The sequence below is a fragment of the Sparus aurata genome, chromosome 11 (genome assembly GCF_900880675.1).
Source record: "Sparus aurata chromosome 11, fSpaAur1.1, whole genome shotgun sequence".
Taxonomy (NCBI): domain Eukaryota; kingdom Metazoa; phylum Chordata; class Actinopteri; order Spariformes; family Sparidae; genus Sparus; species Sparus aurata.
In genome coordinates, this window is record NC_044197.1 from 7861101 (window position 1) to 7875785 (window position 14685).

At 43.5% G+C, this 14685-nt stretch overlaps 1 protein-coding gene across 1 annotated transcript in view; it reads right to left on the reverse strand.

Annotated features, from left to right (window-relative positions):
• Positions 1 to 14685, reverse strand: part of scfd2 (sec1 family domain containing 2) — a 97471-nt gene that overhangs the window by 77815 nt on the left and 4971 nt on the right. Inside the window, exons 3-4 of the mRNA XM_030432861.1 lie at positions 7460 to 7587; positions 1526 to 1701 (exon numbers count right to left, since the gene is read on the reverse strand). Coding sequence (XP_030288721.1) covers positions 1526 to 1701; positions 7460 to 7587 — 304 coding nt within the window. The remainder of the gene's footprint in view (positions 1 to 1525; positions 1702 to 7459; positions 7588 to 14685) is intronic.

The following is a 14685-nucleotide window of genomic DNA, read 5'->3' on the forward strand; positions in this document are numbered from 1 at the left end:
CTCTGCCCAGGCGTACCCACAGCAGCCCTCACACACTCAGGCAGAGCAAACACGGCCCAACCGCCAGGCCGAGCTGAAAGGCATTTCACCCCGCCATTTTGTAATGTAATTAACTTCCCTCTGTCCATGTTGAGCCAAAGCAAAAACCTCGCATGGAAATTAAATAAACAGAGGGGGCACAGAGGACACACAACTCATTTCCCTTAATACCTCAATAAAACTCCAGCCCGTTTTGATTGCAAACACCGACCCTCACATCATCCTCAAGGCTTGATTGTGAGATTTGAATCTTGAAGAATGTCATTTTGAACCTGGGCCCAGTGCTATATATACTTTCCTGATGCCGAAAAACAACAGCAGTCTGTTATTAACATAGTCATCGGCAGTTTAACGAGGCCCAGTTCCACCTGTGGGCACAGTCACCTAAAAGCCTGCTAGTTATGAGAATGAAACTAACAAAAAAAAAGAGTTGTGAGAAAGTTGTACTTTGAATTATCCAGGTATAGCAGACAACCACAGGGGGGGTGGATCAAAGTGGAGTCATGAAGCAAATGGAAACTGGAACCGTGAGCCCTAAAGTCTTCTTCCTTCATTTAATAAAGAAGGGATGGCCCCAGCTGAGGACCAAGGTTTATGAGGTTGTTTTAAAATTCCAATTTGGCATGGGGTACTGCTGCGAGCTTGTTTTATTTTTCCGTGATTTAGTTTAATAAGTTCCTAAATACTCGGCTGTCCTACTGCTTGCTTTACAGCTTCGGGAATATAAAGAGACTCAATGAAAATAGTAAGGTAAGAGAGTGAGGAAATAGCTTTAGTATTAGCTTTCGGTGCGGAGTATGGCGCCATTCAGAAATTTACACAAACACCAACTGATAACTGCTAAAAGAGCTGAAGTGAATGAGTGTGTGATTCATTCTTACACCCTCCCCTCCGCCTCTGTCTCTAAATCAGACTTGCTCTCTGACCTTCCTACAGTCAAACACACGTGTGCATCCGCCTCTGTCCGCCCCCGTAAACTAGACCTCTTCCTCGTCTGAACTAAAAAGCCCTCTAAACAACATGATGGAAATCTGGCGTTGTCGCAGTGTTTACTGGATCCAGAATGTTTTCCCTACAAACACAAACTGACCTTGTTCGTGGAGGAGAGGAATCTGCGTTTTTTCCTGTCTCTGTCAGTTTAACACAACATTCTCGCCACCATCTAGCGAACCACAAGCACCCACTTACCTGCTGAGCGTTGGTAATAAAATATTTACCCCGAGGGGGAAGATGTGAAGGAATAATTACCAAGTTAATTACAAATTGCCAGTGAATGTGCTGTTTTTCTCCTCAGCTCTCTCAATGTAACATTGTGTAGGATATAACGGAAAAACATGTGTGCGTTCTTTAAGTTATTTGAACCACATTCCTTAAAACATAGCTGATATCACTTATTATGTATATATATATATATCCCATTCTGAAAGGACACTTTTGACTGTTCCTGCACATATGGATAAAACGTTTCAGTAAGATGAGTTCTGACCTGCAGCAGCAGCCTCTCGAAGGCCAGGCAGGCGTCCCAGCGGGGCAGGCCGGGGTGGCGGAGCGTCTGGGCCGTGGCCAAGCCCAGCTGGAGCACCCCGCAGTGACTCTCTAGCGCCCCCCAACTTCTCCGGAACAGCTGCATGTACGAGCACAGCTGCTCGGGGGTCACACGGCCTGAGAGGAGGGAAGAAGATGCAGTTATTATCTGGGGAGAGATTTGGAGCCGTCACAAACTCATCAATTAATATTGGACATCACACTGTATATGATATCCACAACTGTACTCTGTTGGCATGATGGTCTTTTGTGTGCCATCTGCCACAAACAAATTAGACTGTACAAGGTTGCAAGGGACACACAAGCACAGACAGTTATTCCTCCCGACTGGAGGAGCCAAGCGCGGAAACTGCATAAATACACAGCCTTTTTCCAAGCATAACAGCCTTTTTATTAACTATCATACACTCGGCTTAGGGCAGAGGGGAATGACCGATACCAAAACAGACCATAATATTATCTTAATGAGCAAAAGGTCTGCAGGCTGGGAGAAAGCAAGAACCGTGAAGAAGAATGTATGTGAGGCTGTGCCAGTCAGGAAGCAATGATCTTTTTATGTGCACGCTTCAGGTGGAGAGTAACTGTCAGTGATATGTTTACATGAGTCAGAGTACATGACTAAACATCAGTAAGGAGGTGCGTGTGCTTGAGCATGTCTGCATATTGCAGAGGTGCAGGAACACTGATAAGAGCCCCTCTGAGCCTGTCTTTTAACGATGAATAAGTGTAAGTCAGAAGTTTTCTCGGAACATTTATATGTAGGCAGCGGAGAGAAGAGACTCCCGCCTCCCTCCGCCACTCCCGCGAAGATTCACAGAGACACAGGAAGAGCTCCGTAAAGGGTGTAAGGGCTAGAAGGGGGGTGCGCAGGGTGGCCTGGAGGTACGAGGGGCTGGGATAGAGAGGGGGCACACATTAACTCCCCATAAAGCCTACTTCTTCATGTTGATGTTCTGAACCAGCACCAGATGTGGGAGTATTTCCTGTTGGGCTACATGGCCAGTGTTTTCTTTAGCGGGGCCAAACACATGACTAGAAGAGAAACGGACAGGCAGGACGAAAAATGGAGCAGAAAGCTCAAGAATACTAAATACAATATAGAGTCATGGCACTTACGACTTATTTTTTTGACCTTTTTAAGCTGGATTGGCGACATCTATTGATGTGAAATATTTTCAGAGAGCGAAGTGGCAAGAATCACCCAGGGACAAAAAACTAATTTGAGTGAAGCTGATAAGTAAACATGACGGCAAAATAGATTACCACAAGTCTGCCTGTTGGGAAACATACTTTAAAAGGTGGACTTAAAAGGTGCGATATGTAAGAATTGGCCAACCTTTGCACTCACACTCCAAACAAATAGGAACAGTATATTACTAGAGTAGCTAACTGCTGCTAACTCTATTCTATCGTAACTGTACCTACTGTTGGCTCTGTTAGCCGCAACACAACTGTTATTTCTCCAAATTCTGTAAATTAAGTTATGCACTTTACCATGCATCTTTACATATTGCACATTTAAAGTGTCAGTGTGTCGTGTGGCATTTAATGGGCATCATGGAAGTGTCTACAAAAGGGAACTACGCTTCTCTTTGTTGAAAAGTTGTATTTTTTTGAAGTCCAGACATATTCAAAATCCTGAAAAGCTCTATTGTGAACATATCCACAGCCATAAAAGCCTGGCAGTAAAACCAAATTTCGCTGAGCTTGATGTGCCAACCGTAATTCAGCACAGAACCAGGAAATAGGTCCAAAGCCAGAGCCAAGTATAATTCCGACTGAGAATAGGCAACCAAAGAATGGTACACTGTAGGCCAAATATAATCAGCCATTACAGCTCGGGTAGATCACATGAGACTGAGTGAGAAAATGTAAGACATTGGAAAAAAACAGACAAAAGTACTCGAGACAAGAAAGCCACACAAAAGCCTGTTCTCCATTACACAATCAAACCGCGCTGGCTGAGCCTCAGCTCTTATCTATGCCACTAAACTTCCCTCAAAACAGCTCTGTGATTCCTCAAGCATCTTGTAGCCAGATGCAAAATGAATCTCAGGGAGATGATCTGTCAGCTGAGCTATGGTTTCAAACTGGGGTGTTTCTGCAGAAACAGCAGAACTCTCATTTTCTGCCTCTAATAAATAGGATTGTACATGTAAGAAGACACTTCACTGGCGCGTTGAGTTGACTTTTTCATGCCAGCTGTTTGTATTTGGCAAGTTATACCTTGTAACTCATTTCAATGCTTCGAAAGACATCAGCACATTAGTTATTTTTTATGGTTTAAACTGTGGGTAAGTCAATCAGCATGTTTTGTTGGGATACACAATACTCCAGCTTGTGTCACTCTTGGGGAGATCACCTAAGATGGCGGAAGAAACCTGACCCTTTGGGCCATTTTAATGTTTCTTCTGGGTACATTTATTGCAGGACTGGCCATAAAACAAATCACATTTTCAGCCCCACGCTATAAACAGTTTGAACTGCTGCCCATTTTAGCCTGATGTGCACAAGTGGCAATTGAGGCTCGGCCATGATCAAAGTCCCGAACAATCCAAAAAAAAGGGGCCAACAATGATTTAGTCCCGTTACTGGAAGATGACTTGTATTCTAGGTGTACAGGGTTACTCTGAGGCTAAGTGATGTCTGATGTCAGCTTGGGGCTGAGTGGTGGCTGGCCTCAGCAGCTGGACAGCCTCATAAGTAATTCTACATGGATGGGGGACACAGGAAGGCAGGGAGATTTTTTATTTATGCACTCCGAGAGGAGGAAAGCCCTGGATCTTTTATTTGTGGATCCACGTTGGGGCCCCTTTCAAAACTCTGCAGCACAGGAGAGGGGAGCACAGGCTACGGAGAGGCAGATTCACCCCAACATTACTCAGACCTTCCTTAATGTCTCCAGTCATTGGCCTTAAGTTTTGTTTAGCACAAAATCTGATCTTATCAGGAACATGTTCATATGTTCGTATATACTCCATCAAGGCTAATGCATCATCAGCAGTCATCGATGTCATTCATGTTAACAGACACTACTAGACATTTCCAATATGCTGTCTTTAGCATTCAGCTGGTTATTTCTCATGTGTTACTGTGCCAACCCTGGTATTATCAAAATGTAATTTACCACTTATCTGATGGAGAGAGAAACGCATGGACGTGTGAAATTCTTTTACAACCTCACACTTTTTAATCAAGTCATCAGTTTTTTTAAAAAGTACATTGCTTCATTACCTGGCCAGTAGTGATGCTTCATAGGCATACGCTAACATTAGCAACCCGTGGTACTATATTGCCATTCTGCACTGATATTTGCAGCGTGGTACCAACTGCTGCAGCTGGACTTGAGTTACATTTTGGCAGTCTTAAGGCATAAAAGCTTAGCAAGCTAACATTTGCTACCTAGCACTGAAGATTATGAGGATTCAACCTGTGGGAACCATGATTTAGATTTTCAGTCTGGACCAGAGGGTTATGTTAGACTTTCTTGCTGTAGTGTCGAAAAAGTTACCTCATGATTTATGATCTTTTTTTATTTTTATTTTCTATTGATAGCGAGACGTAGCTTATTTAATAGTATTACATTTTCAAAAACATCTCCATCAGAAACAAAATGTACACAGAACAATTAACAGATAATGCATTTCTAAAGGCACGGAGAGAAAAGACGATCAAGTAACATGCAGTTACTTTTTATGTTCTTATATCCTCACTGTTGCTTTGTTTTATAGTAGCATATAAAGCTTTGAAGCTCTTTGATACGTTGAATGATGTACACGATCCAACCAAGACACATGATAAAAGTGTCAATGACTGATAGCTATGACGGTAAATAATACGTTAAATAATAACTGAGTTCTATGACGATAGTTTAATTTCATTTGCTCATACACAGTTGAGATGAAGCCTTTTATGTCTCAAAGTATTCTTTTCTTTTGTTCTGATAAATCACAGACGGATATTCATTAACAAAAGCCATAAATCATTAGGGAAATGAAGTACCAAGCTTTTTCTGGCCATTAAAAAAGGCACTCTGATTGTCACTTAAACAACGATTAAAAAAGGAGCGATGATACTGTAAAATATGAATACTTAATTGAGCACTTGTGATATTACACGCTCCCAAACGAAATGACGAACGCCATAAATATTCTGCTTGATTCTCGCTTCTCTCTGCTGTTAAAATCTCCAAACTGCACCACAGGAAGAACGGTCCTGTCAACACATCTCATTTACACCACGGTATCAATGCACACAATATTTACACAAACTGCATGCCCTTGTGACGCACGCATATGCACACACACACACACACGCACACACACACGCACGCACACACAGATGAACAGATAGGATGGACGCACGTTTAAGGACGATGAAACCAAAGCTGTCTCACTAAGTCCCTGCTAAGAGCAAAAACACCCAAGACAAACACTGGATTCAGTGCAGAACCACGTACACATCTACACACAAATGCACGCAGCGAGGGAATTTCATCATCCCATTGGTGCTCTGAGAAACCTGACGGGTCATACTCAGGCTCTGAGAAATGGATTATTTTCTCTGTCTCTCTCTGGATGATCTTATCCTGTTGAGATGAAAAGAAGCCAAGTTGGGTTGAAGTGGATGTGAGAATGCGGGGCCTGGTTCGAGGATCCTGATACTGTATTTTTCTCCACTGATCTGCATAAACCTACCGGAGTGGGAATGTGTTGGGGTTGCGAGTGGAAAGTTCTCCTCTCCTGGCGAGTGAGTGGGCACTGAGTGAGCAGATAGGTATTAATGCTAAGCTTTTTTTATGTTCCTGGGGTTTAGCCTCGGTCACGTATGAGCGGAGCAGAACGCTGATGGTGGTGCTGGTGGGCAGGATGGGAACTGTGTGGGGGAGAAGCTCAGGGGGCTTCACGGAATCTGGTCCTCTGCCAGTGGGGTATAAAGGTTCAGTGTGTGAGGAGTCTGACAGTGCCCCCTTCTCTCTCATTCTCTCTCACAGGGAAGACATTAAGTCAACAGACTGTCAGTGTGCAGGCGGGAGCAGCTTTAATGTTACACCTTCTTCACACTCTCTTGTGTACACTGTCACTCCTGATCTCTTTCTTCTCGCTCTTGTTACTGGTGCATTTGTCTAAATAAATCCTAGCAGCCATCCAGAATTAGAAGGACTGCTGTTTAGCACAAATGTGTGAAGGAAAACCACTATGTGTACGCAGATGCTTGGCAGAGTGTGCGCGCACGTGTGTGTGTGTGACCTCCAACATATTACAACCTGCTTGTTACGAGTGACAAGACCTTCTTTACCTCACAGATTATAGGAGCCGAGGGACCACACTGCCCCTCCCTTTCAACCCAGACCCCTTTCTGCCAGATGCTAGCATGCATATTAGCTCTGTGTGTGTGTGTGTGTGTGTGTGTGTGCAGTACATTCATTACCTATGTGAATCAAGGGGTAGCATAAAGGTGAATTTGCTGTATACTTGTGCATGTAATTACTTAATTTTTTTGCGTGCCTCTACATATTTTTACCCCTCGCTTCGGCCCCCTTTTGCTTCATTGACAAACAACAAAAGTTTTCAAAAGCAGCGTGTGTGCGAGCATGTGCGTGTTTGTGTGTCACAGAGCCAACATGTGGTTCAGATTTCCTCTGTGGCCACATGGGCAAATGCACGGCAAAGGCAGAGAAGTTGGAGCTCAGTAGGAGGCGCTATGGTTCTGCTACAAAACACTACAGCAACGTGAACTTTACTCATGAGGCTTTTGCTTTATGTGAATGCTCATGTTTATTACATTTGTTCAAAGTATTTGGTGTAAATATGTCTTTTACATCATGAGAAACAAAGTGTGTTTTTTGTTGCACAAGTGGCATCATGTTCCTTACCCATGCTCATCTTGATTGGCAGCTTCTCCTTGCTGGCGGTTTCCACTAGATGCCGACGGACCTCCATCACCGCCTCTTTATGTTTACTGGTCAGCATGGCCTCCCATAGCGACTGGGCTGCAGGTGACCTGGAAGGTAAAACAATCAAACAGGTAATTTAGCACAAAGAAAATAAAAACACAATTTTCAGTCATTTTTAAGCCAAATGTCCAACATTTGCTGGTTCCCGCTTCTTAAATGTAAGGATTTTCTGCCTTTCTTTGTCATTTATGATAGTAATGGCTCCATATATCAGGAGTGTATGTGTATTTTTTTTTATTTATTTTTTTTACATTTTTAGTCCCCATCTACTTCAGTTGTTTGGGAGAATGCTGCAGCTCTGTTTTGTTCTGAGTCTCCAGAAATGTTTTGTGGACTACACAACTTCACCTGACTTTCCAATGGCACGAGGGTGAGTTGCTAATGATCACTGAGAATGATCTTAAACTTGAATCGATTAATCATGAAAATAACTGGCAGATTAATGAAAATAATCATCAGTTGCAGCCCTGTCTCAGAGGTTGCGCAGCGGTTGTCAGCACTAACAAGCTGAGCAACCGTTTCTGCTCTCGCTGTTTGTTCAGAGCGTGCAGGACTCCGAGTATAAACACAAAAGGACAACATGGACGTGATTGAGCGCTCGTCTCAGTGATAAAGCGCCTGCTGGTGACTCCCCTATGGGACCCCTCACAGGAAAAAGCTGAAATTAGCGGAAGAAACATCAGGAATGTTCTCAATCCACCTTAAACGTGTGTCTGCAAACATTCCTCTAAACTGATCGGTGTTGTCCTTACATCAGTGGCAAAACAACAGAGCCTGGAGACAGAGACGACTCCTGATACCATCTCAGTCCCTCGTCTCATTATCCGCTAGGTTATGAAACACGCTGATCCACATCTCTGATCGCAGACTAAGGACAAGGCATGTTTATAAGATTATTACCATCTGCCATGAGCAGTAAAAACAGATTCAAGCCTTCCATGAAGGAATCAAAAGAGCCTTCATCATCAAGTGACACTTTTTCTTATAAATCAGATCCTATATTTGATTTCAAACTGTGAGCATATCTAACATTTCTGTCTCCATTGGTCTTCTCTGAAACTGTCCTGTTAAAAGGCACTGACACTTTGTTGGCTGGATAAAATGGCATCAGCAGCCTACATCTACAGCCTACACGTCCATGCCTTCGCCTTTGATAGCTGGGCTGACACGCGTGGACGCGATCTTCTCCGTCCTCTCAGGACTGACCAGAAACTGCAGAGAGACCAAGACAAAGAGAGAAAAGGGGCTAAGGATGGACGGAGAGAGGGAGGGTAGGAGGGAGCTCGTTGACAAATCCACTCCGTTTTTCTTTTCTTTTCTCTTTCTTTTTTTAAAAAAAAAAAACTTTTTTCTCCTCTCGCCTTTTCTCCTTTCTAACTGCTGCCATGTGTTTAATATCAGATGTAATCTGTTCCAGACCTTGGGCTGGGGCTGGATGGGGAGGAGAGGGGCTCACACTGGGGCGGCCGCCATCTTCACACCAGAACCAGACACAAAGACAGGCAAACACTCAGCCCAGGGCAAGAGTCTGATGTAGAAACCAACACAGTCAAAAAAAAAAAAAAAGAAAAAATACATATTTGATGAGAATGTCTTGGTTTGCTTAAGTTGTGATTCAGACATGAATACTAAATAGCGTGCTGTAGTTAACCGTCAAGAGCTGTGACGTGGTGCAATTTCTGGAAAACACTTAATCCCTCACAAAAACACTTCACGAAGTATCAGAACTGCTACGATTACGCAAACCGTGAAGTCCTGCATACTTGTCATGGCTGGAATACCAACAGTGTGACTTGTCCAGGCCATATGTGAGCGGCCATGTGTATGTCTGTGTGTTCATGCATCTGTATATGCTTGCACACAACCCCCGTGCATCCGTGTGTGTTCTTGGCTGACGGAGGGCCATGGTGGAGTGTGGATGAAATATGGTTCTAATTTGGCTTTTTGCCCACCCAGCCCCCCACAAGCCGGCCCACTCCCCTTGGACTGGACTGCTTTCCCTCGGCCATTTGGTCAGACGGAGGCGGGGACCGGAGTCGGGCTCAGGGGTGAAGTTTATACTGGCAAGGTGTGAGACAGGCTCCATAACCAGCCAGGAACCTTGAGTAACTACTCTACTCTGGACGTCAGAGAGAGAGAGAGAGAGGAAGAGAGAGAGAGAGAGAGAGAGAGAGAGAGAGAGAGAGAGAGAGAGAGAGAGAGAGAGAGAGAGAGAGAGAGAGAGAGAGAGAGAGGGTGGGGGGGTAGGTATGGTGTGCTTGGCCATCTGGGAGCATTAAGTGCAGTGTGGCTGTTTCTGTTAAAGAGGATGCTCGGATGCAGACTGAAGGGGGCACTCTTGCTCTTGACTTGTGTACACACATCCCATTGGAAGTCCTCTTTGGCCAACTTGGACAGGACGAGTGGGTGTGTTTGGAGAGTGTGGGTGTTTGTGCCCAAACTGAATTCCGCTAGATGCGTAACGAGTGGCGTACTATTAAAAAGGCCGTTGAGCATCAAATACTATAGCTCAAAGGAAGACGTGCGTACCGCGTGAAAGAATGAACACATATGCTGCCGTTTAAAGTGATGAAATACCTCTGACCCTGTCCAAGTCATTAATGACTGGGGAGGGGGGGGTGAGGAGGGGGATGGTATTCCTGGAAGAGTGTGATACAGCAGAAAAGAATGACTCCAACTGTTCTGACTCAGGATTTCTTAAATCTACTCTCCATCCTGTGGGCCCCTCATCACTGGGCCGAACATGTATGTGTACGTGTGCACACAGATTTAAGTGTTTATGTCTACTCTTACTCTGACGCTCCCTCACATAATCAAGCATGTACCGTAAAATATGGTATTCATAACATGATTCAGAAGGGAGTCATACGATTGATGAAGTGTCTTTAAAGGGTCAGCTTGCCCGAATTCCAAAAAAAACCCCCACATCTTCTCAATTACCTCTAGTCTAGCTTTATCATACAATTTGTATATTTTTTTACATAATGTACTGTATATGTCCCTGAGATTTTCAGGGAGTGAATGATAAAACTCGTTTGCTGAAAAGCATTTAAATATAACATAACAGCAACAAAACCTAGGTAGGAGGTATAATTGTAATGGTGAAAGACAAAACACAAAAGCTGCGGTTACATAGATAGTATTACCTCAACACCATTGAATTCATTCTGATTAGAGATTCCAACTTGATTGCATACACGAATGCTAAATAAAGTCATCCGGTAAGTCAGTCCTTATCCAGTTTACATGCCCCAAGGCATTTGATCAGAATCTAACCTCTTTGACGTACACAAAGTGGATCTGCCTGCTGCAAAGCATCTAATCTCATCAATATTTGAAATCACTTTTGGAGTTTGTCAGTTTCTGTACAACAAGTCACATCTAAAAACTACCCTGTCCTCCGGCTTATATTAATGTTACTATCTTTAATGCGATCAAGGGCATCAAAACTCCACAGTCAGCAGACTGCACAAGCAGACTGTAATCTGTTCCCCGGTACAGATGATTCAGATGATCTGTGCACTTTCCAACAGGTCTGCATGTTACATATCCAGTCTAATAGAATTGTGCAAGGTCAGGCTTGTTCCTCAGCAAGATAATTTATGGAGTGTTTTTAATGGGGCAAAACACACTGTCCATTTCCTGTAAACATCCTCATGTACATGAGAGAGGGAGAAGGACCAAAACCAGACCTGGCCTTGAGTGTCTGTGTGTCCTGGCAGGAGGGACAAATGACCCGGCGGATTTATGGAGAGAAGAAGAGGGAGAGGAGTTCCGCAGGAAGCGGGGAGAGGAGGGGAGATACAGATGAAAATCAAACACACCAACACAGAAGTAGCAGGAGCTCTCATTGGTCGCTTTCAGACTCCACTTCAGGACTCCACATGCTCTTCTAGTAAAATATGTTGTTGTTAACATTCTTTGTGATAACAATTTGTTTTTGAATGAAAATAATCTGTTACTACCAGCAATACTGAGATAAGAGAAACATACATTTATCATTTATCCAGTAGAATTATGTCGATTTACGGTGGAAAATCTCTGATTAACAAAAATGTAGAATATTTGATGTTGGTTTTTAAATTCAAAATGTGAAAAGATGTCAATTCCATTGAAAATCAGAAACCTTCTTCTTGTGGGAGAAATGACAGGATCTGTACAAGCGTGACGTTGAAGTGTCTTCTTCCCTCATTTGGCTAGTTTACTAGTTCAAGTGAAACCCAGCAGCAGGGGCTCTTTTTAGAAGTGCTGCTGAAGGATGTAAAGTGCCATCTTGGGGGAGTTTTATCCTCTTACTGAACAAATGCCTGCGCACGCAAGTCTGTTCTGTAGTGAAAAACAAATGACAGAGCAGAAGACGGCATACAAGACGGAATAGGTTTGTTATCTCAGTCTTGATGGAAACACAGAGTACAAGTTGTTCAGGTGAAAGTAATCTATGTGATTGATGTAGGGAGGGTTTCAGAAAGAGATACTTTCTACACTGCAGAGGAAAACAGAATTATATGTTGGTAGGAGAAGAAACACAGACATCTGAAATAAAGCGGGGAGTATGTCAGTACACTAAATCCTAGGATATGGCTAAATCTCTGCATCTTCAAAAAATCAACAGATATGAACTCTGTTTCCCTAACAATTCTGTTATCATTGACCTTTAGGGTGATTGATAAAATCAGTGAGATAAATGATTAGATGAAAGCAACCAATCTTTATGATGCAAATGGCTCAGAGGGAGAATTGGCTCGCTTCTTTCAAGTGGAGGGAGAAGGCTTCAAAATATTAAGTCGGACAACTTTAATTTAATCTTCACTGTATATTGCGATAATGACAAAAAACAAGCACAGATTGTTTCTCAATTTGATATGGATAGGGCATAGCTGCAATTTCCATCAATTGAAAGTTTTATTCTCGAAGTGTCTGTTGGCATTACAAGAAAGTACTGTAGGTTCAGCTATATTGACAGTAAAACATGTGTAAGATTTTGGGTAAAAAAAAAGTCAAAACCTAACCAAAATTATTACTTGAATGTAAAGGAATAACAGTTTTAGCATTATGATATATATGTATTGCATTACAAAGCACGTTAGCATGCTAACCAACTAGCCACAACCTCCCAGTCGAAATATCTTGAGCCAGCAGTGTGAACACCTAAACTTCTCTGAGCTCCCAGACTGTTAGCCGCACAGCTAATCAAGCTAAGTTAACAGCAGCAGTTAACATTTTACTTTGATATGTTGCCTCCTATTTGTTTTGAGTATGAAGTATGTGTATTGGGTCGCCAATTCTTACATATTGCACCTTTAAGTTGTACCAAGATAGAATGTCCGTAACTAATATCCTGTGTACCACGGCTCAAACAGGCCTTGTTATCCTCAAAACACACTCACTAGGCAGGCTTGTATGGAAACTTATACAATACCGTAAGTAATGATGGAGGAGAGTTGTTGTTTGGGCTATAAATCACTTTAAACTAAAAGCATAAGTAAGTATAGAAAAGCAAAACAATCTCTGCTCTGTAAGGAACCACCATAGAATGAATGTGGCCACTTTCCAAACCCTTTCTTTATTCTTGGTGAGGTAAAAACAGGGTTAGCTGTCCTCCGCTGCCTGTCATTTGCTCTCTCCTCTCCACACTCCACTATCTATCTTGCTTTTCCCATACAGCCTGCGCTAGAATAAGCGTGCATGGCTTTTTATTCATGCTCATATTTCCCAGCTGGGACAGAAATAGGTGTTTTCCCTCAATCCTTGGTGGTGCTCATGCAGAAGCTGCTGGCCAGATTTGAGGAGATGGCAGCCTTCGCAGTGTTTTCTCGTGGCAGGGTGCGGTCGGTTACTCTGCCTGGCTGGAGCTCAGCAGCTCCTGAGGCAGGCCCAGAGCACCTTGGCCACCCGTACTCAGTTCTGCCCACATGCACACACACCCACCACAGAATCAAGGTCGGAGGCGGCCAGATGACGGGGGTGCAGGGTTCAGCCTGGGACTGAGGGAAACTTGGTGCCCTCTGCCAATGGGGTTCATATGTCCTACTCAGGATCACAAGGGCCGTGCAGCCAAGCACAGCAAATTACACAGACTGGGCTGGAAGGTACCTGACCACAAACACACACAAACACACACAGAACACCACTCCCACTGCCACTTTCACTCAACATCCTTCTATATACTGCAAACTGTGCATCCTGGCACTTTTTAGTGGCTAAAGACTGCCATAGTATAAGAATGGTGGAGTAACAAAAAAACAGCCAGTGCACCAGTGTGTGTAGGCGTACACACCCACACAAAGTATACTCTCTTTCTCTCTGCCATGACTATGAGAACCACAGAGTGAAAGTCAGGTTGCAGGATCAGGAAAATTCACACCAGGTTATGAAAGACAATACGACAGTAATTGCAGTAAGTGCGTGGGGTCTTGCCAGCACGGCAAGAATCAACAACCACCCACAGAATGTTTAAGACACGGTAATCTATAAAAATATCCTGGAATTACTGGGGGAAATGTTGTACAAAAGGTCCAAATTAGGCCCGCACCTAATATTTAAAGGCTTGAGCTGGTCCACACAACGAAACCAATCAAAACACACTGCGGCAGAAAGCTAAAAATAGCTTAACAAATCATAGGTGTATAAACATACAGTAGGAGGGAACTTATTATATAGACAATCAAACCACACAGAGCCAGTGGAGTCTGGCGCTTTACACAGTTCACATCATTCAAAGAAAACAATCTGTTTAAGAAATGTGTGCTTTTGTATCTTTCGCAGACTTTGGAGAGATTAAGGTCTAAGAGCAGTACACCTCTAAAAACATGCAGTTGCAGTGCGCCGTTCTGTGTGGTGATTGACATAAACTCGGCCTATGCTGAGCTGCGCACTTGAAGGCAATTCAATAAAGTGGGGAAGTCTAGGCTTCGTTCTTGCTGTGCCTCGGCAGCACTTCAATCTCCTCAACATCTGTGATAAGGCTCAACTGGGCCATCTGCTCAGAGATAGCACAGGCAATAACACACCCTGCTGATCCCGCCGGCCCCGATCAGACACACACTCCATACAGACACAATCCCCGCCACATTACTTATTACTGTCAGCAACACTTCCACTTGGTCTGAGTGTTTGTGTCTGAACGCCTGCTGGAACTTGTATAC